Source organism: Patella vulgata, chromosome 7 (assembly GCF_932274485.2).
Source record: "Patella vulgata chromosome 7, xgPatVulg1.2, whole genome shotgun sequence".
Lineage (NCBI taxonomy): Eukaryota > Metazoa > Mollusca > Gastropoda > Patellidae > Patella > Patella vulgata.
The window spans coordinates 49,461,930-49,488,800 of NC_065885.2; the positions used below are offsets into that span (position 1 = coordinate 49,461,930).

Genomic DNA, 26,871 nt, shown 5'->3' on the forward strand with positions numbered 1-26,871 from the left:
ATGAATACACTTACGATCACCCAAGAATCGAATTTAACAGAACTGGTCAGCATACCCCTTCTTGTGCAAGACACTCGTCACTTGAAATGGCAAAATAAAGTATTGGTTCGGATCTGAATTTCAGTTGTCAAATTACTTGGCTTTTGGCGTCCACTCACGAGTAATCCTGTTTTTTACTAGCTTTTGTTTACCTGAATACTAAAGGAAACAAGAGCAATAAAATGAAATATATTTAATAACTGTATACAATAAGATATAAATGTTCTAACAAGCATAATTTCTATCTTTAATATTAATGCAGAAATGGGGGGCATGATTATAAATTAACGGGTATTATAGGCCAGACCCGGGATGAAAATTTGCACCCCCTACCCCTCGTTCATGACTAATATCATGAATTCCAGTTCCAGCTTTGCAAAGATTGAGAGCAATTACCAGTCTTAAATGTTGCACATGTGCATTTTGTTGACTCTTAAACATGCCTATACTCATTTCAAAATATATTTCATTCAATAAAACTAGTTCATTCTATGTGAAACATTCTTTTCTAATTTTTCGAAAAATACAAAGCGACGGGTAGATAGTAAAGTCCATTTATGTATCAACGGGTATCCCGTGAATTCGGCGTTTGCTTTGGAATGGTACAATCTGTGAGAATTTCAATCCATTAGCAACGTTTCTAGCATCTTAAAGGGGGGGGGGGGTAGGATTGGCTGTACCAAGTACGCCAGTTGGCAACATGGTTGCAAACTATGGATCATTGAGGGATTGCTTTTCTTCTTAAATAAAAAATATAATATTCTCACTTATTTGGAACCCAGGGGTGGGATGGGGTGGCCTGAGTGGTTTAACGCGTGCGTGTAAAATCATAAGGTCTGTTGATGTGTCAAGGTGCGTAGTTTAGATTCCCCGCTTGTGTACGTGACAAGGAGTAGGGTCACCTGTGCAAACTCGTGGGTTTTCTCCATTTTCCCCGGTTTCCTCCTACAGCTAAAGATCCATATGCACAAACGAATTATAGAAATAAAATTGAACCATATGTTAGTCCCGAAATAACCTAGTTTGTGTCGAGTGTATAACGTTAATCTCCATTTTTCTCCCTTTCTCTATTTGGAACGCCTTATCCAGCTGTGGCGTTTTGTGCTATTTCAACACTTTCATAAACAGTCTTTACTTATTTTGTATTTCTTTCCCCGACTATATAATATTCTTTAGCCATTTAATATTGTTATACTTCATGCAGGAACCATCATGAGAATCTCGTCTGTAAGGAAATAGGATAAAATTACAAGATGATTGAACCCTGCATAGATAAAAGGATATCAAATAGATCGATAAAAGTAGTGATCAAGACCTGGTAGGGTTGCAGCATTCTTCACACATAGAAATACATACATGTATCTACTCTTCGAGAACAGATCTCTGCCCTAAATGGCCGCTATATCCAACAATAATTAGTTATACACAAACAGACTAATTATACCATTTCAATTTTATTAAAGATGCATTATGTAAGATTTAGGTAAAAAGCTGAAAATTCACGCCATAATAGTTAAAAAATAGATAATCAAAAGGGAATTTCTTGAAAATTTTAAATTACTTCATTACGTTAGCTGTTCGGAGAATTGCGGATTCTCGATCGTCATTTCTACCGTTGTTACCATAGTAAACAAAGTTTCGATTATCCATTTTTTAAATCAAATTATATTAACCGTACATCCAGGCCCATGCACCCCCACCCCCCTGCAAAAATTTGTTGTGGATTAAATTTACATTACACAAGAGTACGTAATTATTATACATGTATAATACATGTATAATCTGAATACAAGAGATTTTTTTGCTGATTAAATGATCATGACACAATAATAAATGATTGATATAATTGACAAATATTGATCTTTTTCCATAACCGCCTATCTATTTACGTATTAAATCTTCCCAGAAGAACTGATATTGGTAAAATGTTACAATAAACAATATATTACATAACAATAAATTAACTGAGGTACAAAAAACCAGAGCAACAAGCCAACAGTGAGGCTGATGTCCCACGCCGAAATCCGGAAATAAATAGATGACACATATAAATTAATTGCACGTTTATCTTTTTCAAAAGTATCGAGCAATCAAACTGATTATCAACCATACACTAAGTTTTATCACTTTGTATCAGATAGAATAAAAATGTCAAAGAAATTGCTTGGCTCCGCTTAGCTTTAGCAGGAAGTGTTAATCATTGAACTCAGTCAAGACATTCACCTAATCAACATTTTACCCCAATTAAAAGCAGAGTTTCTATTAGTCTCGATTATCCATTTATTGATTTAATGATGAATGAGCGTTGAGCAGCAGATCGGATTATAATCCAGTAAATAGATTTAGCTCTTGCATAATATATGTTTAAGCAAAGGGCTTTAATGTATGTTTAATTATAACCAAAGTTATCGTGCCGTAAGTAGACAATGTTCATCATCAAACTCCGTCAAGGCATTCACCCAATAAACGCCTACACCAAGTTTGAACATTCCACCTCAATTAGAGTTATTGTGTTTCAAAGTCTCGACCAATCAAACTGTTTATCGCTCTGCTTACCCTCAGCAGAAAGTGTTCATTATCGAACTCAGTCAAGGTATTGATGCAATGAAACTATACACCAAGTTCCGTCACTCCCATTTAATTATAACTAAAGTTATCGTGTCTCAAAGCATCAACCAATTTAATTGTTTATCTCTGCTTACCCTAAGCAGAAAATGTTCATCTTCGAACTCCATCAAGGCATCGACCTATTAAACACCTACACCAAGTTTAAATTTTTAGCTCAATTAGATGGAGAGTTATCGTGTCCAAAAAAGTGTGACGGACGGACGGACAGACAGACTGACGAACTCATTTTAATAGTCCCCTGCTTTCTTCGAAAGGCGGGGAACAATAATATACTCTTCAAAAAAGTAGGGGATATTCAAAAATAATACAAAACTGCGGAAATGCACTGCTGTTTTTATTAGAGGTGACCAGTGTATGTTATTAACAGGCCAATTGCCTACACATGAACATAAACAGTTCATATGGGCGGTTTATCTGACGACCCCATTTCACTCGCAAAGAGATACACTATCAAAAGTGAAAATGGACGTTTTTGATATTTGTTTTAATAATGAGTAATTGCTCCACCAATCCTCAGACATTCAGCAATCTGACCCACTTGCAGTGCCACGGTCAATTCTTGCAGTGTTGTCGGTTGACGTTGACGTCGACGAACACGTCTCCCGATCATGTCCCAGACATGCTCTATAGGGGAAAGGTCAGGACTCGTGGCTGGCCAAGGCATATGGACAATATGGTGACGCTGGAGGTAGTCATTCACGACACGAGCGCGTTGGGCACGGGCATTATCATCTTGAAAGATGAAACGTCGACCTGCACGTTGAGCAAAGGGCAGGACTATCGGTGCCAGGAAGTGGTCACGGTAGTACACACAAGTGACCCTTCCTTGAACAATATGCAAGTCCGTTCTGCCAGTCATGCTGATTCCTCCTCACACCATAACGTTAACGTTAGCATGACGCTTATTTACATGCCTCCAAACGCGAGCACGCCTATCGGTGAAATAAAGAGTAAATCTTGACACATCTCAGAACATTACAAACGCGCCTATCGACGATTACCCCAATTTCTACGCTGCCTACAGCATTGACGCCTGTTTGCCATTTTCTGGCGAGTTAATGCAGGCACAACACGCGGTCGTCGCGCATGCAAATGGGCTGCATGTAGCCGATTTCTAATCGTTCGGGGTGTAACTCGAATTCCTGTAATTTGGTACAAGATTACAGAAATCTGATTGGCCGTTTTTCCTCGATTTCGCAGGTCCTGTGTACGAATGTATCGATCCTGGGCTACCGTAGTGGCTTAAGCACGACCTGAACGAGGTCTATCATCAACATTGTGTGTTTGTTTGTACCGGTTCCACAGTCTGCTGATCACAGACTATGACACATTAAGCATGTTGGCTACTGCTCGCTGTGTAGAACCCATCTGAGGCATGCCAATAGCACGTAGACGTTCATCATGTTGAAGACGTCTCATTGCAAATTAAACGTTACACACTAAAGCAAAGATACGCTAAACAGTAAATCTATATGCGGTGATCACGAATAGTATCTTTCATATAAACTCGTTTGTTTTGTATTTAATATCTTGTTATAACAGAGTAGATACTAGATACGTCTGTTTTTATTACTGTTTCCATACATTTCTTATCTTTTTAGATATATGATTCTGGAAAATATGTACAATGACGTCAAATACCGTATATAATTTATCAACTCGCGTTGAACTTATAGCCATGGCAAAGTGGAATACCAACACTGATTACTTTCGGCAAGACTTTCCAAATAGGAAGATCAGGTACCCAATTTATTGTTATTCTCGACCCAACTAATAACGCGTATTTGGGAGAAGTTCGAAAATTTCGTGTCTGTTCTTCGGAATCAGATTGGGGACACTAAGGTCGTTGGCGTATTTCAGTTTGTCCTTGAGAGCTTTCTTTTCGGCCAAGGGGTTATCGCTGTCCTAGGATATGTTTATGGGGAACGTTCATGCCTCAGTTGCGCCTTATAGAGACTTCGACTTTAATGTTCTAAGTTTCTCTTTTACCTTCAGAATGATTAACAAACAGATAATCCTTGTCTGATCTAAACCTGTATGGGTTGAGCTTCTCGTGCTCGCCCTAGATAAGAAATCTCACCTCTCAACCCTTCGTGTTCCGATATAAGAGATGGTGCTATAGATCCAACTGGCAAACCCCAATGCTAATCGCAACGGGATTCAAATGAGCAAAACTGACAATTTCTTTCTCCAAAACAACGATTGGTTTTTGTTATTTATGACATTTGCCACACCCAACTTCAATTAATCCTTGAGTGGCATTTAGCGATTGAACACATTAAAAACACAACACAGTTTATATGAAAATACAAATCACTGGTTTATAAGTATAGCACGACGTTTCGACAAGTATTCTCTTATCGTTATCAAGCACAAATGATATTTAGTTAACTTACTTAGTTAAACTAAAAGGTGATATTTATAGTAAAACAAAAAAGAAGCAATAGACAAATGCTGCTATAATACAAGATAATAGTTAAATTGATGAAAGGATTATTAAAACTTAAATAATAGTTAATTGATAGGGGTTAACAATAATCAGGGAGCAACAAAGCCATATATTTAATATAGACAGAATAAACACAATTGTGAAGCCCTATTAATAAGAAATGTATAATAATAGATGTATACTGTATAACACCTTAATTGTGTAATTACAAATTATGGGCTATATAACAGATAATTATAAAGTTGTGGAGGTGGTGAATGTTGTTCCAATATTCACTTTCTTCACGCAACATTTGTGATCCTGGTTACCTTCATGCAGAGCTTGACCATCTTCGACGCGCCTTATGTACCCTAAACAGCTACCCGATTAAATTTGTCAACTATGTTATTGAATCCACCCTAAATCCCACCCACCAGAAAGATAAACCTGAAAAACCAGACATTAAAGTTATGTTGCCATTCTATGGGAAAATATCTTACCAAGTAAGCAGAATCTTGAAGAAAGTGAATATTGGAACAACATTCACCACCTCCACAACTTTAAAACGGATCCTAAAGGCAAATGGGAAACATCTACCAACCAACCCAATTCAACCAAAAGGAGTATTATACAAAATAGACTGTTCCTGCGACAAGGCATACATAGGTGAAACGAAAAGACCACTTGACAAGCGGGTTGCAGAACATAAGTCTAGAGCCAAAACTAACGTATCCGCAATAGCAGAACATATCAGCACGAACCAGGGCCACAAACCAGACTGGACGAATGTCCAAACCTTAGCCATGCATAAACACCAAAAGAAAAACAGGAAAATCATAGAAGCTATCCAAATCAAACGCCACAGCCCAGAACTGCATAGAGATACAGGTTTATACATACCAAAGGCCTATGATGAACTAATTAAGATGGAGAAATAATTGTTAATTGGCCCATAGTTTTCCTATTTTGTTTCTTTTGGACATTTCTAGCTATTATATAACCTAACTTCAATCATATTGTTTTCTTCTTTTGTTTGTTTCTTTTGGACATTTCTAGTTATTATACAACCTAACTTCAATCATATTGCTTTCTTCTCCCCCCCCCTCCCCCAGCAAATTAGTTTAGAGATATATAATTATCTGTTATATAGCTCATAATTTGTAATTACACAATTAAGGTGTTATACTGTATACATCTATTTTTATACATTTCTTATTAATAGGGCTTCACAATTGTGTTTATTCTGTCTATATTAAATTTATGGCTTTGTTGCTCCCTGATTATTGTTAACCCCTATCAATTATCTATTATTTAAGTTTTAATTATCCTTTCATCAATTTAACTATTATCTTGTATTATAACAGCATTTGTCTATGGCTTCTTTTTTGTTTTACTATAAATATCACCTTTTAGTTTAACTAAATATCATTTGTGCTTGATAACGATAAGAGAATACTTGTCGAAACGTCGTGCTATACTTATAAACCAGTGATTGTATTTCCATATAAAATGTGTTGTGTTTTCAACTTCAATTAAACATATCTACCTGACACGAGTACGAATCATCTTTTTTAAACCGAAGCGATAATAGCTGGCTTTGACCCGGCATTTTAAATTTGACATCTTTCCGTCATGTGGCGGGGCTAAAAAATATGTCATGTACAACAGCCAATCAAAATACGCGAAAAGTAAGATAACCCTTATAGGTTGCAAGAATGACCTTGTCAATTCTGTTAGAAACACCGTTTTAAAAAATTTACTGACAATATTTACAGATGTAACGAAAGTTGTTCCAGTACATTAGGGTGGGTATGTTTAACTAGTCCTACTAGTATAAATTTGTCAGGTGAAACTAAAGGCATCAAATCGTATGGGGCGCCGTGTGTAAAATAATTATTTAATTTTTTTATAGCAAAAAACATTAGATTTAACGCCGAATATATATATTTAGATAAATATTAGAACAAAAATGGCATATATGTAAATATCAAAAAATATTGTAGCTAAAAGTCGAGTTTTTGGTCTATGAAAAACTTTAAATGTTATATCTTGATTTCACATCGCTTAGTTAAATATATAGCTAAAAGTGCTGTTTTTCGTAGGTATAAATGCTAAATACTAAATCACTGAAAAATCTAAAGTTAAATATTTAGCTAAATATATAAACATTTAGCTAAACATATAAACATTTAGCTAAACATATAAACATTTAACTAAATATATAAACAGTTAACTAAATATATAAATATCATGCTAAATATATATGTTTAGCTAAATGTATAAATATTTAACTAAATATATATTTGTGGTCCCGCCAATATTTCTATTATCGTAAGCGACACAAAAAACTGCGCATAAAATGATGACGTGTACCCGACACGTGAGCCTTGGCACAATAGGCCTACCAGCAATTAGAAATGGAAGCTGACCACGAACTGCAGTCAATGGAAAGTTGTACACTACGTCCTACTGTTCTGCTCCTATACTGGGCTATGAAGACGGGCATACGCCATACAGTGTGCTATGAGGGAAATTTTGTCCAGGCAGCGGCACTATCGCCTACTCTTATATCGAATTCCAACTGCCAAGGGATCTTTTACGTGCATTCCAATGTTTACACGGGACCTCGGTTTTTCGTCTCATCCGAAGGACTAGACGGCTGTCCTTGTCAAGCCCTCCGTCCTGCATCACTGACAAGGGGAAACCACGTCGGACAATCGGGATGAACTTTCTCGGCCAATGCAGGGATCGGACACCCGACCTCCAGGCTAGCGAGCCAGCGCCTTACCAACTTAGCCACCGTGGCTCCCTTACAACAATAATTATTTTACAAACGGCGTGGTACGGTTGCGCTTTGTAAATTTAACTATATGTTTAGTTAAATATATAATTATTTAGCTAAATATATAATTATTTAGTTACATATATAAATATTTAGCTAAATATATATTATATATAAATGTTTAACTAAATATTTTAACATTTAACTAAATATATCCTTAGCTAAATGTCTAAACATTTAACTAAATATTTAGCTAAATATTTATATATCATCAAATCTCTTGTTTTGGTCTTAATATTCAATGCTAAATGTTAAATATGAAAATAGAGACAAATCAAGAAATATTTATATATATTATGTTAAATATTGAGTTTTTGTTGTATTTTTAGTTTAAATATTAAAAGTGAAAAATTTGCACAAAAGTCGAGATTTAACTATATATATATAAATTAAATTAAATCTAGTGTTTTTTGCTATATAAAAAGCTAAATAATTAATTTACAAACGGCGCCCCATACAAATCGTAGCTAAAACAAGCACATCAGCATATCTCAATGTTTTTATCTACGTTCTCGTAGCTAGTACCCCCCATCCCCCCACCCCCATTAAATTCAAATAGGTGCCCTAATAATTGTATCGCTGTATCCAATGTCATAATATGCAGAGATAAAGGGATCATTAAACCATTTATCGGTCTATTTACCTTCCTGAAAGATACCGATGACAGTAGGAAAGATGCTGCACGCAGGCCTTCGTATTGGAATGACGTCATGCTTGACTTACACCTATGCTTTGATTGACTGGTGACGTAGATAAAGGAGCTAACGTATTTAGTTAGGAATGTTACACACATTACATTCATTTTCTGTGTTTTACATATTTGTCAAAACCACATTGCCCTTCGGCTATGCTATACTTCTTTCTCACGTACGCGCTAAAATCACAAATTGTGCCAAGCCTTTATCGTTTACAATGGGAATATATCCCAAGCCAGGATGTCGATAAATTATAGGCCCTACACGCCCCACTGATTTCAAGTTTAGCCATTCTTCATCCAAAGAGGAGTAGAACAACTTTTAAGACAAAATGTTAAATATATGGCAGGCCTACATACGAGTAGTACTAATCTTGTCGGTGTTTTTAACAGAAGTATTGGAGCATAGATCGCGAATAAGCCACTTTTAAAGGACGTATGGCTATTTTGTTTGGAACCTTAAAATAGACGGAAATGGGCCTAGAAGCATATGTAATATGAATGTATATAGTGATTTATATTCAATTCGGGAACAGTTCAAATTGAACGGCAGTCGTTTACGCCTGGACATTCTACACGTTTTTTTTTAAATTATTATTTTGTCGTTTGTGAATCAGCCATTACTTCCGCATTATCTTGTAGGATATGTTTGTCTTTGCTCATTACAAATGGCACTCGAAACCATAGAGTATACGACGCATGTACTGTGTCTAAAATATTTGATATTTTCACATTAAAGATACATTAGAAGAGTTTAATAAAGAGTTGGTCATTCTTGCTATAATAATTCAAAAATAGATAATATAAAAAGAAAATATTGAAAATTTCATTCAAATTACTTCATTCTCAGCCAAGTTATCATTGATTGTAGTTTTGACAAGATGTGTGCACAGTGGTAACCAGGGCACTGGTATAATCGGGACTTAGCCTCGCTTTCCCATTTTTAAATAAATTTTTAAATGGTGAACTGTTTTAATCTAGTTAAAATCTCGAGTATCCGATGCCATCGAGAGTCGATTATGGTCTTGTTTTGTTAATAAATGTCTAATTAATAGTTTATATAACATTTCTGTCCTAAAGAAAGATCTGCAATAGGCCGATTTAGCTCTTGCATAATGTATTTTTAAGATAACATCGATATTGATTGAAATGGATTAAATGCGCCCCACCCCATCCCACTAGTTACGGGCCTGATTGGGTTACAGTTATTAGCCCTTTTAACGCATGGCATTCTCGTACTAGTAACATTACAATCCTTTCGGGGGTCACGGTGGCTAAGCGGGTAAGACGCTTGCTCTCTAGCCTGGAGATCGGGTGTTCGATGTATGATCCCTGCATTGGCCGAGAAAGTTCATCCAGATTTTCCGGCATGATTCCCCCTTGTCAGTTATGCAGGACAAGGACAGCTGTCTAGTCGTTCGGATGGGACGAAAAACCGAGGTCCCGTCTACATATATGCATGCACGTACAAGATCCCTTGACAGTTAAATTTGATATAAGAGTAGGCCGTAGTGCCACTGTCTGGGCAAAATTTCCCTCATAGCACACTGTATGGCGTATGCCCATTTTAATTAGCCCGGTAGGAGCAGAACAGTAGGACGTTAAACCCAATTTCATTTCATTTCATTTAAAATCCTTTCGGGGCCATTTAGTAATTACGGAGGAACAATCTTGGGCCTACTGATATTTTTTTTTCAGAAATAAATTAATAATTATTTTCCCATAAATGTTTTAAATAGACTAATAGAACACATGCTATTAACCTAAATTTATTTTAGTTACCTACTTTCGTTTTCAAGATATTAGTGCCATTTCATAATGTTCAATAAAACAATTCTCTAAAACAAAAATACGTTCTCTTTTTAAAAAACAATTAAAACAGTGATTGTTTGGCATATATTTTTCATAGCATGCCCTATGTCTACAGATTATGAAATTTTTCCATGGTTTGTGACAGATGCACCATCAATTTTAACACTCGGTGTATCAAAGGAGTCTGCATTTGTTGCGGAGGCTAACAATGTGTAGCTGCAAAATAGTCTTAATCTACAACATATATCATATTTTAAACAAATCCTAGAAATCGTTACCTGCCACGTTGCCTACAAAATTTTCTAATACTTTAATAATCATGCGAATTACTATTAATCGAACAGATAACAAACTGACCAAGAACGCAGTGCGACATTCGCCTCTCTCTCTGCTTAAAAGTCTAGCAGACGGCGATCTGTCAACATCGGGGTCACGTGAATATGTTTCGTGGCTCGGCTGGATTGTTATTATGCTCATTCGACTGAATTCGTCTTCTGCTGTTGTGTCTTTTTCTTAACCGGTATCAATTATTTGATAAATATCTAATATTCTAAGCGATTGGCGAGAGAACTTCGAGATGTAAGTGAGGTTTTATAGTCAGAAAATCGTTGCCAAGGTAGGCAGCTATTCCCGCACGAACTTCCTTCAATAGCCGACTGTGAATGTGGAAGGTGCACACAGCAAATTGTGAGTAACTGAATGTAATAGGATGTACGGCTGAACTTTGTGTTTTTCACATGGAATTTTGTCATGACACTATATGAGTTTAGAATATAATGTGTAGGATGGCAACAAAAATTGTATATTTTGAAGTCAGTGGCAGACACGAGCAAGCGGAATTTAGCTGTTGTGATGACGCTGAAGACTTGAGAGGTAAGCATGTGTAGCCTAATGATTGATAAGCTGTGAGGATTAACCCTCAGTCAAACCTCACGGTAAATTTGATGTGCGAATCCCTGTAAAAACTATTTATAACGGTGTAGAATTGGCACGCGACCGACAACAAAATTGTTACCTTTAGTTACCTTTGACATGATGGTAAAAAAAACCTTCGGATACGGCTTTTTGACGTTCGGTTATATATAGCAAATATTCCACGATTTTTCCGTATTTATGGCACGGGAAATAAAATAGAAAACCGTTGGTTAACTGCGAATAGCTCATACCAAAAACTTTACTTAAAAACTTAGTTTCAACCAGACTCTATATTTTTTGAAGACAAGTTTTTGAATACAATTTTTTTCTTCAAACTAAGAATTGGTGTTGTTTTTTTTTCGTGACCCATTGATTATAGTAATATTCAAGAAAGTGCTAACTCAATGTTATATAATATCTGGATAATATTTCAGTTATCCCAGTATTCCACTTAAGCCTGATAGTAATGAAAAAAGTACATGTAGCTGTTCATTGATATTAACACTCACATTTGATTGTTTATATGATAAGGGTATCAGTGTTTTAACAAAAGATTCATGGTACTGCAGTACTGCACATACATGTAGATGTCTAGAATCATATTTTCTATACCAACCAGGAGTCTTAAATGATACTACACTACTACAGTCTAATCATATGCATGTGACGGTATCTGAAGACACATACAGAGTATATACCAGTTTACTGATATTTGTGAACTGTATAATTCCTTACAAAATTTTTATTGTGGTTTTCTGAACATTAAAGGGTGTATAGCTCTATTTTCTGTACTGTAATTAAAATAGACGAAAATGGGTCTAAAAGCACATATTTATGTAATATGATTACATTTGAAGTGACTTACACCCTTATTTAAAAAAAATTGTTATGTCTAATCATTTCATCATTTTGTCGTTAGTGAATTAGCCATAATTACTTCAGCAGTGTCTTCTGGGATATGTTTTGCTTTGTTCATTACAAATTGTGCTCAAGACCATTATATCCATAGAGTAGATGACTCATGTACTGATTTTAAAATGTTCACTGCACGTGTCTTAAATAGTTGATATTATAGGTTCCCATATTTTCACGGTAAGATAACAATATCAATATTGATTGAAAGGGACCAATATTGAATTCCAATTCATGTTTTTAATTTATTCAATATTATAGATAATGATAATATTGATTTAGAGGTTTATTTTTGATATCAAAACATCTGTTGGTGAATTGGATACCTAAGTCCAGGGGGGGGTGGCTGCACTACATAATTACACAAAACAAATCAATGGACAAGACACAATGCGTAGAAATCACAAACAAACGTACATATCAGATTAAATGAATGGATCCGAGAGCTAGCCGTAAGTGTCCACTGTGCTGTACAGTCCCGTAGTAATACAGACTTCACTTAAAATTGAAAAACAAACAATCAGGAATATAACCCAGAGAAAAGCTTTGTGTAATATCAGCATGATCTGTTATATGCCACATGAAATATGAAAGTAAGCATATTGAATTTAAACATTTTTTTTACCAATACAACTAACCATATCGGTGAAATGTATAAAAAAGCCAGGTTCATGTAGTCTAAAACTAAATGGTCTATGTTATAGTGAGAAACATTAAAAGTGTTCAAAAGAATTGAGGCATATTGAGTATAAAGTTAAGGCATATGTTCCATTTACCATAAAAAACAAACACGACTGAATACAAAGAAGCAAACAGAGAAGGTGCAAACCGATTCAAAGACAGCCGTCTACTGACTGAATGACGTGATGTAAAAGGCGGTAGGTTGCCCATCAACTGTTAAAATGTAATAAAAACCACAATAAAAAGGGCGATAATCCAGATAAGACAATGCCAAAAGGTTAATAAACTATCAATTTAGGAACTTATCGAAATTATAACTATGTGCTTGCACAGAATATAATACGTAATACACCTATTGTTAAAAATCGTAATGCCTGTGAATGGATAACATTATATAGCGCGACATCTGGTATGTTGCTAGTAATTGACGGGTATTTTACCACTTCAAAGCCAATTTTGTCTGTTTTGTCGAAAAAACGGACATTCAATTTACTGTTAATTATATTAATATCCAAGATAAAATTTATGCCCTTGTATAGCGAAAGAGAGGGGGAATAGAGTACAGTAAAGGGGTTTAGCATCACACAAATGGTATACTTAAGTTGGTATGTACATGTATACTGTAAATTGAAAACATTTGTATTGATTAGAAATAGGAATAAATAAAAATATTTTGATCTGTGTTTTCAAACAATAAAAATAAATAATTAATATTAAAGTACGGCACATGTAACTGAATGATTTGCATTTTTTGGAAAATATCAGATTGAATATTTAACAGTTAATTAAGAAAACAAAATCGAAAACTCAAAGTAGGAGTAGAGTCGCCTGTCCAACCTTGTGGGTTTTCTTCGGAAACTCTGTTTTCCTCCCACTGCTAAAGACCCTATGTGCAAGAAAATTATTGGAATAAAATTGAACCATGTCACAACCCCTTATAAAAAACATCACTTGACCCGAATCGCAACACAAACTATATGTATAAACCAGTGTTGAACCAAATCGGTCTTGAAAATGTATTGCAGAACAATTAAAACATAATTACTGCAATGAAAATAATCTCAAAGAAAAATTTCGAAGTATTATTGTACAAAAAACTGCCTTGTTAGGAGCTAAAAAAAAATGAATGATTAAGTTTGATAATGAGCATATTCTGCATAGTATAGATAAGTTGTTTGATTGCTCGATGCTTTACGAACAGATACTTGTGCAATTAATAATTAAGTACATTTGTATCATCTAGTTATTTTGGATTTTGGATCTGGAACACCAGCCTCACTAACTGTTAACTTGATTGTTTTGTATTTATGGCTTTAGTACTGATAGATGTTTAGAGAAAAGAAAAAAGTGGATTTATATGTTAGAAATTTAAGACTATTTTATACTGTTCAGTTTAATTCCATAATAAGTTGCAAGCCAGCTGAAAGTCTGTGTAATGCAAAATTATTGCATTGTAACAAACCAAGGGCAATCTGTGATTTAACATAGAGATCAAAGTTACTTATTTTATTATTAGAAATAGAAAAGCACCCAGTAAAACTGCCAAACCTGGGAAAAATAAGAAACTAGTAAACATGAGAGCCCTGTATATTTGAAAAAATTAATTTAGATATTACAAGACAATATGGAAGCTGATTAACAAACAACAAAATAATACTAAAAAAACGTATAGAATGGACTGATCACCAGTTTGACACCCCAAAATTTATTATAAGATGAAAATATATCGGTAATAAACATAAACAATAAAGTCATAGCCAACAATAATGCAGCTGTTGAAAACATACATGTACATCTTAAATGGAAATATTCTGAATTTATGTGAAGGTTTTAAGTACTATAGATGTCAAATATTTATGGAAGACCAAATGGGACAATATTCATGATTCTTGTTTCTACATTCCAGTTTGAACATTTTAGACACGAACACAACATTCTAAACTAATGATTCTTGTTTCTACATTCTTATGTCAACATTTCATGCACAAAATCAACATTTTAAACAAAAAATTGACTTTATGTTTCATTTTGGCGTTTTATCGGTAACTTTTATACATCATTAAATATTAAAATTAAAAAATAATATCTTAATTTTACACGACAAAGAAATCAATTCATTGGTTTCTGAAAGTATCTAAAAAAAATCTGGAATTTGAACTCTTATGAAAATATTTTCTACGTTTCAAAAAGTCTTGATGTTAAAATCTTGAAATGAAAATGTCCAGAAAAATATAATGAATTATCAACATTATTACACCAGAGGGCGTTAGCATATGTGTACAACTTTGATACAGACTATAATTAGAAATGAAAAGTAGACTTTTCTACTAGTGGAAGTGAGCCCCTGTTGTGTTGAGAGTAATTAGTTGCATGAAACAGAAATTAAGCTCGAGATCAATACAAATAACTTCTATAATTTAAACAACTAGAAAAATTAGGGCAAAGGCCTTTCTTACATATTCGCTGTTATTTGTTTACTTTTTCATGTTTACAAATTAGACCTACACGTGTTTCGAATATGGCAAAAATGGATGATAATGCTGTGTTTTAAATGGAATCTATTCACTGTTATTGGTTTACTTTTTCATATTAACTATAACTATAACTACGCGTGTTTCGAATGTGGCAAAAATGGATGATAAATCTATAGTTTGTATCAAAGTTGTACACATACGCTAACGCCCTCTGGGGTAATAATGTTGATAATTCATTATAATATTTTTCTGAACATTTTCATTTCAAGATTTTAACTTCAAGACTTTTTGAAACGTAGAAAATATTTTCATAAGAGTTCAAATTCCAGATTTTTTTTAGATACTTTCAGAATCATTAGTTTAGAATGTTGCATTCGTGTCTAAAATGCTCAAACTGGAATGTAGAAACAAGAATCATGAATATTGTTCCATTTGGTCTTCCATAAATATTAAGGTGTACATGTATTATCAATTTCTTATTACGTAAACCTGATCATATTGTCAATCAGATTAATTAGTGTTACGTGTATTTAGAGAATCAATGATTGAGTGATTATTGTAATTATTATGCAATTCCTAATCTTACACCTTTTCTAATTAAATATTAAGCAGTGAACACTCTCCATGATTTAGTGATTGAAATCTGTTTTTGTCACATTAAAGAGTTGTATACATGTAGCTCAATATTATCCTTAACATTCAAAATAAAAACAAAATTACAATTCAATATTGGTCCATTTTCAATCAATATTGATTTTGTTATCTTATTATGAAAATACATGTATGGGCCCCTGATATCCAATATTTAAGTCATAATAAACATTTTAAAGTCAGTTCCTGACATCAGGTTTTCTATTATCCCGATCAAGGCAAAACCACATGTAAATGTGGCAGTAATTGCAGGTATAATTGGGTGATCCACACCCGACACAAAAAAAAAGGATAAACCTGGAATAATCAGGCACAAAGAACTGCCATTCAATTTGGGCTGCAGTTAAAATAAAATGAATACGAGCCCTCGCAATATATAGAAATTAACGATAAAATGGACAATCGAGACTTAGTCCTGATTGTCAAGTACCATTGCTATGATAAAAAACAATTTACGCTACATGTACATCTTGTCAAAACTTAAAACACTTACATGTATAACTGCGCTCATATTCAAGAAATTTGAATGAAATTTTTAATATACATGTATTACAAGAACACCCAGCTCTTAATTTAAATTGTACATAATCATAATGCATCTTTAAAAAACCAACATAGGCAATAGGCATCCATGTTTATTTTTTTTCATTTACTTTTTCGTATATGCCTGCAATTGTCGGAACAACAAAAATAGCATGTTCACAATTATTTTGATGCAATGGTATAGAATATTATATTTTACTATTATCTAATTACACTGAAGATAATACAAGCACCATTTACTTGATTTACCCAAGATGCAGATAGATGTGGGTGTTTTCAAAATTAATAAATAATGTAAACATATCTTTCTTTGAAATCAGTCTTCACCTTTTTGCCTTTGATAACCCCTAAGGTATTATATATGTTATTTGTTTTTCCCAACTCAGTTTCATGTGAGGTGTCTAAATAACCAAGTACACGTACATGTATTTCGAAGTGTGAAAGACATGTTTAGAAAGTCTGTCCTGCATACATGTAACTTTAAATGAATGGGCTTCTTATTGTTACCATTTTCTTAATGAATATTAGTATTCATTTCCAGTGATATGTTTGAATAACATCAATGAAATTGACAGTTTTAAAAACACATTAGTAAAGAATGTGTGGGACCTAATGCCTTCCTAGCAACTATGAATGTGTTATTTCTATAGAATACATGTAGATGTGCTAAATAGATTTCAACATAAGTATACTGAGATCAATCATATAATCTGTGTAAACATTTTTCAATAGGACAATAAGCTTATTTACACTTACCGTATACGATATTATAGAGTGAAATATTTCTAAAAATGACAAATTCTCTCTTTCTGTAAATTATAACTAACTGTGTCTTTTATTAATTATTAGATTTTGTACATACACATGTATATACTACACTAACAAATTTAAATCATGAAAAATATTTAAGTGTATAAAACTAGAAGAAAGTACAGGTATTTTTTGCCATTAATTACACTTATTTTAGTTCAGTTGAATAAAAGTTGGGTTCAGAAATTGGTGTATTTATTAATATTATGTTATATGGACAGCTAATAAATCAGCCATCTTCAGATGCTTCTCCAGTAGACATACATGTAATGAATAGTTAACTGTACTTCTAGATGTCATTTAAAGAATTGCTATGGATATGGAATAAAAAGGGTGGAACTGGTGCAAGAAAAGATGTACCGGTACATGGTTGTTGATCAGTTATGAAACAAAAGTTTAATCATACTTTACAAATTAATGTTATGTGAAAACATGACATCACAATCTACTTGATGTCACACCTCACTAGTAACTTGTTTATCGCCTATTAAATCCTAGACTAGTTTCAAAGCTACAGATGAAAGTACCAGAACTTGGAACAAGTCTAGCATTTAATGGATCTGGTTCCGCACTAGGACAGACATAAGAGAAAAACGCTATCTGTATTGGCAAGCCAAATATCCTAATAAAGAAAAAATTATTCATTTGACTATACAATATAGATATAACAACATATAAAATTACCTGAATTTGGACGCTGTCCGAGGACATTAATCTTATCAGAACTATGCATTTGGAGATGAACTTAAAGGGTCAATCCCGATAATATTTTGGAGAATAAAACAGCTTTATTTTGCATTAAAATCCCTTAAACTCCTCTACCTTAGTGCCGAGTAACTAACTCAATATATGTGATACGTTTTCAAATAACTTAAACCCGTCAGTCGTCATCTGGAAATGGAGACTGGTGTCCCAAGATGTATTATGCGGTGTCCGGATAAAACCAGACTTTTATTTTATAAAAATAATGTGTAGGTGAAATTTACCTTTCGTTATAAAGTACAGCACATGGGTCATTCACTGTATAGACCACTAAAAGAACGGGAATCGATTATCAGGTTACCTAACGAAAAAATTGGCCCGAAATCTTAAAAGGGTTACGTCCAAACGACTCAATATTTTGAGCTGGAATTTTGAGACAGGGTAAATACACCATTCCCTATATTTTGGCGTCTAAATTTCATATGTACTCGAACTTTCAGACACTGTTCAAATCGGGATAGTCCCTTTAAAGGTGTAATGAAAGATTATGTAAAAACTGCAACCTTCAATTAGTTGAAGATGAAAAACATTTCTTATTGTATTGTCCATTTTATGATAATTTGAGACAACAATATCTTTCACCATTTATCAAACCTCATATAACTGATTCAATTCAACTTAATATACTATTAATGAATCATGAAAAGTGCAGTATAGAGAATGTTCGAAGTTTTGTATTGAATGCCTTTAAGAAAAGAATAAGATGAATATTTATATAGTTTTGTTAAGTGATATGTAACATTTAATATTGATGATTACATCAACATTAATATGTACTAAACGTCAGGAAAATTAATGTTATTTTGTAAGATATTAGTTAGATATTGTTATGCATCACAATGTGAAATGTTTGTTGTAATTATTGTTGTTATTAGGGTTTCACACTGTGTGTTAATTATTTATTGTCTGATATGCATAAAACAAATTTCATAATTTATGTTTCATGATGCAAATTCCCAACTTTTTTGTTACCGATTTCTGTTGACACCGGAAGTGATGTAATTTTGTCAGAATTTACAATTTTGACCTGTCTTTTCAGAAGAAAATATTAATTTTTACAAATCTGATAGATCAAGAAGAATGACCCAATGACAAGTGCAAAAAATGTTAAACTCAATTTTGTTACTTTGAGTTTTATGTTTGCGCCATTTCGATTTAAAGGTGAAAAGGGATGTAAATTTAAGCAATTTACAAACCATTCAGGCTTTTCATATTTTAAAATATTTCTATGTAATGTTTATAAACTTGTAGCATCAATCTATACGAAGACAATCTATGTCGAAATTAGTTTGTAATATGATCAGTTGCAGAGAAATAGGCAATTTTGCATGCGTCACTTTTGCCGTTATTTTGCCTGTAAAAGAGTCAATTATCATTTGAGTTTCAATTTTTTTTTTTACTATTTTATGCGTAATGCCAATTTTGAATAGGTCAAACCATTTTAACGTTTTAAACTGTCACCGGAAGTGACGTCATTTGGGCAAAAAATGTATTTTAACAGATATTTTATTCAAATAATTCTTATTTGTAATGTTTTTAAAATTATGATATTTGATTCAAATCAACAAATAGAATAAACCCATATGATCATACAGATACCACAAAATGGTTTCAAACTTGTACGGTTGTAGCGAAATAGACGATTTTCTACATGCATTCTTTTAATTTAAAATGATAATCTTAGTCAAGGTCGAAATGATAACCCTAAATGAGTTATTATAATTGACCTGATTTATTAATCAAACTTGGTTGACATGTCAGTTACATATATACTGTTGGTAACTTTTCAATATTGATTTTGTGGTTGTGAGTTTGTTAAATTATTGATTTTTAAAAAGGTAGATAAATAATGAGAGCTTTTTCATTTCTTCATTGCCTTGGTTTCACTATTTTATTGAGTGCTATATCATAACAGACAAAAGATACCAAAATGTTGAACGCTTGCAGTACAGGTATTGTGAAATATGAATTTGTGTACCGATGGTAAAATGTTTATTTTGTATTGAAGCCCATCTTTTCCTGGTAAGATCACAACATCAATGTTGATTTAAATTGACAAATAATTTGTGTTTTCAAGACCCTGGATGATATTTTATTACGTTAGCTACTTTTAACTGTTATATGATTGTATCAGTGCCACTTAGAAACTTCAAAGTCTCTGATTGTCATTTGGGAGATTTTTAATCCCTGGCAAACTACAATTTTGTTAAAATTGAATATCAGTCCTGAATATTTGAATTCTGTACTTACATGTACAAAGATATGATCCTCTGCAGATGAAATAAATGTGATATGGTCAAAATAAGCCAGTGTAACCTGAATTTAGGTTGTGGTCCCTCTAGAGGTCACAATTATTATCCGATTTAAAAAAACGTTGAATATAACACAGTTTTACCGTAATGTCAGTTGAGTTCAAATTTTGTGAAAGTCGTAACTTCCTGAATTATAGCTCTTGATTGTACGAAAAACCGCATTTTTGGCCTGTGGTCCCTCTAGAGGTCACAAGTTTTATCCGATTTAAAAAAAAAAATGTTTAAATATATCACTGTTACACCTCAATGATGACTGAGTTTGAATTTCGTGAAAATCGGACGAAAACTGTCCGACAAAATAGCAGCCCCTCGTATGCAAAAAATGTAAATATATGGCATATTGTATATCAAGGTTGTGAACCCTCTAGAGGCCACAATTTTGATCCAGTTTTGATGAAACTTTAAATTTATGTTTATATCACAAAGATCTTGGTTCCTTTCGATAATCGCGCATATCCAAACTTAACTTCCTGGGATGTGGACCCACTAGAAGTGATGTAATTTTGTCAGAATTTACAATTTTGACCTGTCTTTTCAGAAGAAAATATTAATTTTTACAAATCTGATAGATCAAGAAGAATGACCCAATGACAAGTGCAAAAAATGTTAAACTCAATTTTGTTACTTTGAGTTTTATGTTTGCGCCATTTCGATTTAAAGGTGAAAAGGGATGTAAATTTAAGCAATTTACAAACCATTCAGGCTTTTCATATTTTAAAATATTTCTATGTAATGTTTATAAACTTGTAGCATCAATCTATACGAAGACAATCTATGTCGAAATTAGTTTGTAATATGATCAGTTGCAGAGAAATAGGCAATTTTGCATGCGTCACTTTTGCCGTTATTTTGCCTGTAAAAGAGTCAATTATCATTTGAGTTTCAATTTTTTTTTTTACTATTTTATGCGTAATGCCAATTTTGAATAGGTCAAACCATTTTAACGTTTTAAACTGTCACCGGAAGTGACGTCATTTGGGCAAAAAATGTATTTTAACAGATATTTTATTCAAATAATTCTTATTTGTAATGTTTTTAAAATTATGATATTTGATTCAAATCAACAAATAGAATAAACCCATATGATCATACAGATACCACAAAATGGTTTCAAACTTGTACGGTTGTAGCGAAATAGACGATTTTCTACATGCATTCTTTTAATTTAAAATGATAATCTTAGTCAAGGTCGAAATGATAACCCTAAATGAGTTATTATAATTGACCTGATTTATTAATCAAACTTGGTTGACATGTCAGTTACATATATACTGTTGGTAACTTTTCAATATTGATTTTGTGGTTGTGAGTTTGTTAAATTATTGATTTTTAAAAAGGTAGATAAATAATGAGAGCTTTTTCATTTCTTCATTGCCTTGGTTTCACTATTTTATTGAGTGCTATATCATAACAGACAAAAGATACCAAAATGTTGAACGCTTGCAGTACAGGTATTGTGAAATATGAATTTGTGTACCGATGGTAAAATGTTTATTTTGTATTGAAGCCCATCTTTTCCTGGTAAGATCACAACATCAATGTTGATTTAAATTGACAAATAATTTGTGTTTTCAAGACCCTGGATGATATTTTATTACGTTAGCTACTTTTAACTGTTATATGATTGTATCAGTGCCACTTAGAAACTTCAAAGTCTCTGATTGTCATTTGGGAGATTTTTAATCCCTGGCAAACTACAATTTTGTTAAAATTGAATATCAGTCCTGAATATTTGAATTCTGTACTTACATGTACAAAGATATGATCCTCTGCAGATGAAATAAATGTGATATGGTCAAAATAAGCCAGTGTAACCTGAATTTAGGTTGTGGTCCCTCTAGAGGTCACAATTATTATCCGATTTAAAAAAACGTTGAATATAACACAGTTTTACCGTAATGTCAGTTGAGTTCAAATTTTGTGAAAGTCGTAACTTCCTGAATTATAGCTCTTGATTGTACGAAAAACCGCATTTTTGGCCTGTGGTCCCTCTAGAGGTCACAAGTTTTATCCGATTTAAAAAAAAAAATGTTTAAATATATCACTGTTACACCTCAATGATGACTGAGTTTGAATTTCGTGAAAATCGGACGAAAACTGTCCGACAAAATAGCAGCCCCTCGTATGCAAAAAATGTAAATATATGGCATATTGTATATCAAGGTTGTGAACCCTCTAGAGGCCACAATTTTGATCCAGTTTTGATGAAACTTTAAATTTATGTTTATATCACAAAGATCTTGGTTCCTTTCGATAATCGCGCATATCCAAACTTAACTTCCTGGGATGTGGACCCACTAGAAGTCACTGTGTATTCAACTTTAAAAAACCTTTAAATATATCACTTACACATCAGTGAAGGTTGAGTCCGAATTTCGTAAAAATCTGACCCAAATCTTCGGAGAAAATGGCTGCTCCTTGTTCGCAAATAGTGTAAAAGTATATATATGTAATACCAAGATTTTGGACACTCTAGAAGTCACATTTTTATTCAATTTTGATGAAACTTTAAATGTATGATTATTATCCAAAGATCTTGGTTCCTTTCAATATTTGCGCATATCTGACCGTAATTACCTGAATTATAGCCCCTGATTGTACGAAAATCATGTTTTTAGCTTGTGGATCCTCTAGAGGTCCCAATTTTTATCTGATTTTAAAAAACGTTTAAATGTATCACCGTTCCCTAATGACGGTTGAGTTCGAATTTCATGAAAATCGAACGAAACTTCCTAAAAAAATGGCCGCTCCTTGTAAGCAAATAGTGTAAAAGTATGTACATGTAATAGCAAGATTGTGGACCCTCTAGAAGTCAGAATTTTTATCCGATTTTGATGAAACTTAAAATATATCTTTATATCCCAAATACCACTGTCCTTTTCCATATTCATGCATTTCAGGCCATAACTTCCTGGATTATGGCCCCTGATAGTACAGAAAATCCCTTTTTATACGCCCACATTGAAATGTGGTCGTATATTGTCGTCGCCCCTGTCCGTCCATAATTGCTTGTGGATGCTCTACAGGCTTAATTTATACACAGTGTTTAAGGTTATGAGACGAAGAATCCTATTGATTTTCAACTATTTCTGATTATTACTGCCAGAGATATGGCCCTTGATCATGATCACTTTGAAAAATCTTGTGGACGCTCCAGATACTGAAATTAATATCCGATTGACTTTAAATTTATACACAGTGTTTAAGGTCATCAGATGAAGAAGCCTTTGATTTTCAACGATTTCCAATAATTACTGCCAGAGTTATGGCCCTTGATCACTTTGAAAAACTTGTGGATGCTTTAGAGACCATAGTTATCATCTGATTGATTTTATATTTATAAACCATGTTTATGCCTATATACAATGTATAATCGTTTCGATTGACTTTAGATTGATGCACAGAGTTTAAGGTCTTGAAATAAACAGTATATTGATTTTCAATGATTTTTGATAACTTGAACAGCTAAATCCATGATATTAAATGTTTTGTATACTAAACGTTAACATGGGCCAAACAAATTCTAAGGATTTTCTGATAATTATTTAATGAGTTGTTACTCTTAATCAGATTTTAGTGTATTATAAACGTTTCATTACCGACAAAAGTAAAAATATGCGACGACTCTTGTTTTTAGATTGTTCCCTATCCATCTCTTGCAAAATGTGAGTGTATCTTGCCTGGCAACCAGTGCCGGATTAAGGCTCTGCTGGCCCTAAGGCACATTTTGATAGGTGGCCTGAAAATACAGATATGTTGGGCTCATTGACAAAAGGAATTAAGTTAAATTTAGCAACAGAAAATTTATTACAAACAAATTCAGAACATTGACAGTACTGTATTTACTATAAGTAGCCTACATATTCCCATTCACTGCCCAGCTAGATTACGACTTTGCTTGCTTTTGTGACTGCAAATTCGTCAGTTAGTTTTTTAAAGTCAATTTTATGAAGTAAATTACTTTCAATGCAGAGAAGTGCCAGTATACCAAGATTTTTTTGACCCATCGTTGATCGTTTAACATCTTTAATTCTTTTTAGTTGCGAAAAAAAGAGCGTTCCCCTGAGCAGTTCGTAGCCATTAAAGATAAATAAATTCTGATGAAATTACTTACGAGATTCTTTCCCACAACAAATGTAAACAAACCTCACGTCAACCCTTTGCCAGCTAGAGTATGGAAAAATGCATAGATGAAAAAGGATGCAATTTATTTACATAAAAATAAAGGCAAGCATTTTTGTCACCACCTGATAATTATCAAAAAAGTTTTACTTTATTATTTTGTGGCCTGGATTTTTGGCTAGCCCTAAGGCACGTGCCTTATTTGCCTTATGGTTAATCCAGCACTGCTGGCAACCGCTGGTTCTGGTCAGGTTTGTGAACCCAATGCAGGAAATAGTTCTCATTGGATTTTTTTTGTGGGAATGTTCATTTAGGGCACAAAGGGGAAAACTGTAAAAATTCAAAAGGTTTCATCCATCGTAAATAAGAGAGATCTCAAATGGTAAGTTTTGAATTTGACGTACATGTACATGTAACTTGTTAAATACCTTTACTATTACTTTATCAACAGGAAGATCCCCATTTATAACATTTTTATAAAGGTTTTGAAACTTTATTGACAGGATGATTAAATGCTTTCTTCATAAAAGAGTTGATAGATAAAGTTATTACATATACTGGTACTTTGTAGACAAAGTTTAGAATAATATTAAAGATACATTATGGGAGATTAGATAAAGAGCTGGCAGTTGTCACTATAATAGTTAAAAACTAGATAATGTGAAGAGAATTTGTTGAAACATTTAGTCAAATTGATCCACTCTAAACCGAGAATTTAGCGATAGAATTTTAAGGCTAGCCTCGATCATCATTACTAAAGTCAGTACAATAAAAACATAGTGTCGATTATTCATTTTTTGATTTATTAATCATCAATGAGCATTGAGCAGTAGATCAGATTCTAATCCAGTAAATATTGGAGGCTAGCGATCACATCGAGAGTTGATTATGGTCTGGGTAAGTTAATTAATGTCTAATTAATAATTTAGATAACATTTCAGGCCTAAAGAAAGACCTGCAATTAGCAGATTTAGCTCTTGCATAATGTATGTTTAATGTTGTTCTCAAGTAGTTCTAGTTAGTAATTCAGGATAATTTTATCTTAAACTAATATTGAGATACTGCATGATAATCTTAATACTATACTGATATCATAAACCACACACATTATAACTATATAGGTTAATAACTAAACCATAGCATTTTCTGAAATGACCTTTAGAACTTAGTTGTAAAGTTTAAAGGAAGTGGTTGTTAATTAATAATAAGTAATAGTGTTCCTAATAATTTGCTAAAGATATGTAGTTTGAGTGATAATGATGTAGAAATTGAAGTAGCTGCTTAGACGGTAACAGGTCTCTGGTAAAGGTGATTGCCAATTAATTTTATTGAACACTGTTGATAATTAATGTGTCTTTAGTTTTGACAATATCATGTAATTGTTGTTAAATATTGGTGAGATTGATGCCATGTGAGGAAATAAATCTGAAAAAAATGATATCTTTTATCACATAAGGTTTTGGCATAAGAAAAATATTGTGCCAATGACTGACAATAAATTGATGAATTAACTGGGTTATTGTCATTAGCAATGGTTAAAATCTTTCCGTAGATAATCATCACTGGATATACATTAAACCACATTGATTTATTTCCTTTCTGGCAGATGGCTTTCTTTCTCAGACGCTATAAATGAGATTGCCAACAGAAATGTAATGTAGTTAGAATGCCAGATGAGTTCATTTTAGTAGGTATAGACAAAATTACTTTATTTCACATTATGCTAATACAACTTGGGATCAAATGAATTGGTAAGAGGAAGCAACCCAGTAAAAAGTCAAAACTGTGTAAATAACGTACATTACAGAAATTGTTGATTCGTGAACAGTTACGTTTTGGCCCATCGGACCATCAGCCCAAATGACTTGACATCAATTCTGTCCGTCCTGGGCTTAAAGCAATTGGTCACTTTTGACATCTTCTCATAAAGCAATTCGTGGATTTCAACAAAGTTTGGTAGGTAGGGCATATATGGTGTTTGTTCAGATGTATTCAAACAATGTTGCTTGCCTCTGGGGCTGGGCAGGGACACCTTTAAGGGGCAGATTATGGTTATATTTTTAAACAACTTTTTTTTCAATATGGCAGAGCCGCATAGAACTTAGAAGAAATTTGGTAGCAGTTCTATATCCTTAGATGATAAAGGTATACGTTTGTTCAAATGAAATGACCCGATAAGTTTATTGAAGAGTAACTATTCTGTTCAGGACGGCATTAACTGGTTAACTAGATTTATATTCCCCAAC

The 26,871-nt window shown here is 33.2% G+C and overlaps 1 protein-coding gene and 1 long non-coding RNA gene across 4 annotated transcripts in view; one reads left to right on the forward strand and one right to left on the reverse strand.

The window, feature by feature from the left end:
* Nucleotides 1-217: 217 nt before the first annotated feature.
* LOC126826727 (uncharacterized) lies at nucleotides 218-10,871 on the reverse strand. The gene is made up of 2 exons (XR_007682368.1): nucleotides 10,801-10,871; nucleotides 218-1,264 (listed from the first exon to the last, which is right to left on the reverse strand). It is a non-coding gene; the product is annotated as an uncharacterized LOC126826727 (long non-coding RNA).
* Nucleotides 10,872-10,886: 15 nt separating this feature from the next.
* LOC126826707 (high affinity cGMP-specific 3',5'-cyclic phosphodiesterase 9A) overlaps nucleotides 10,887-26,871 on the forward strand; it is an 83,692-nt gene continuing 67,707 nt past the window's right edge. Inside the window, exon 1 of one of the 3 annotated variants that reach the window (XM_050555729.2) lies at nucleotides 10,887-11,316. In XM_050555729.2, the coding sequence (XP_050411686.1) occupies nucleotides 11,220-11,316 (97 nt within the window). In that variant the 5' untranslated portion in view covers nucleotides 10,887-11,219. The remainder of the gene's footprint in view (nucleotides 11,317-26,871) is intronic. The other 2 variants (XM_050555728.2, XM_050555731.2) reach the window with 2 other exon arrangements.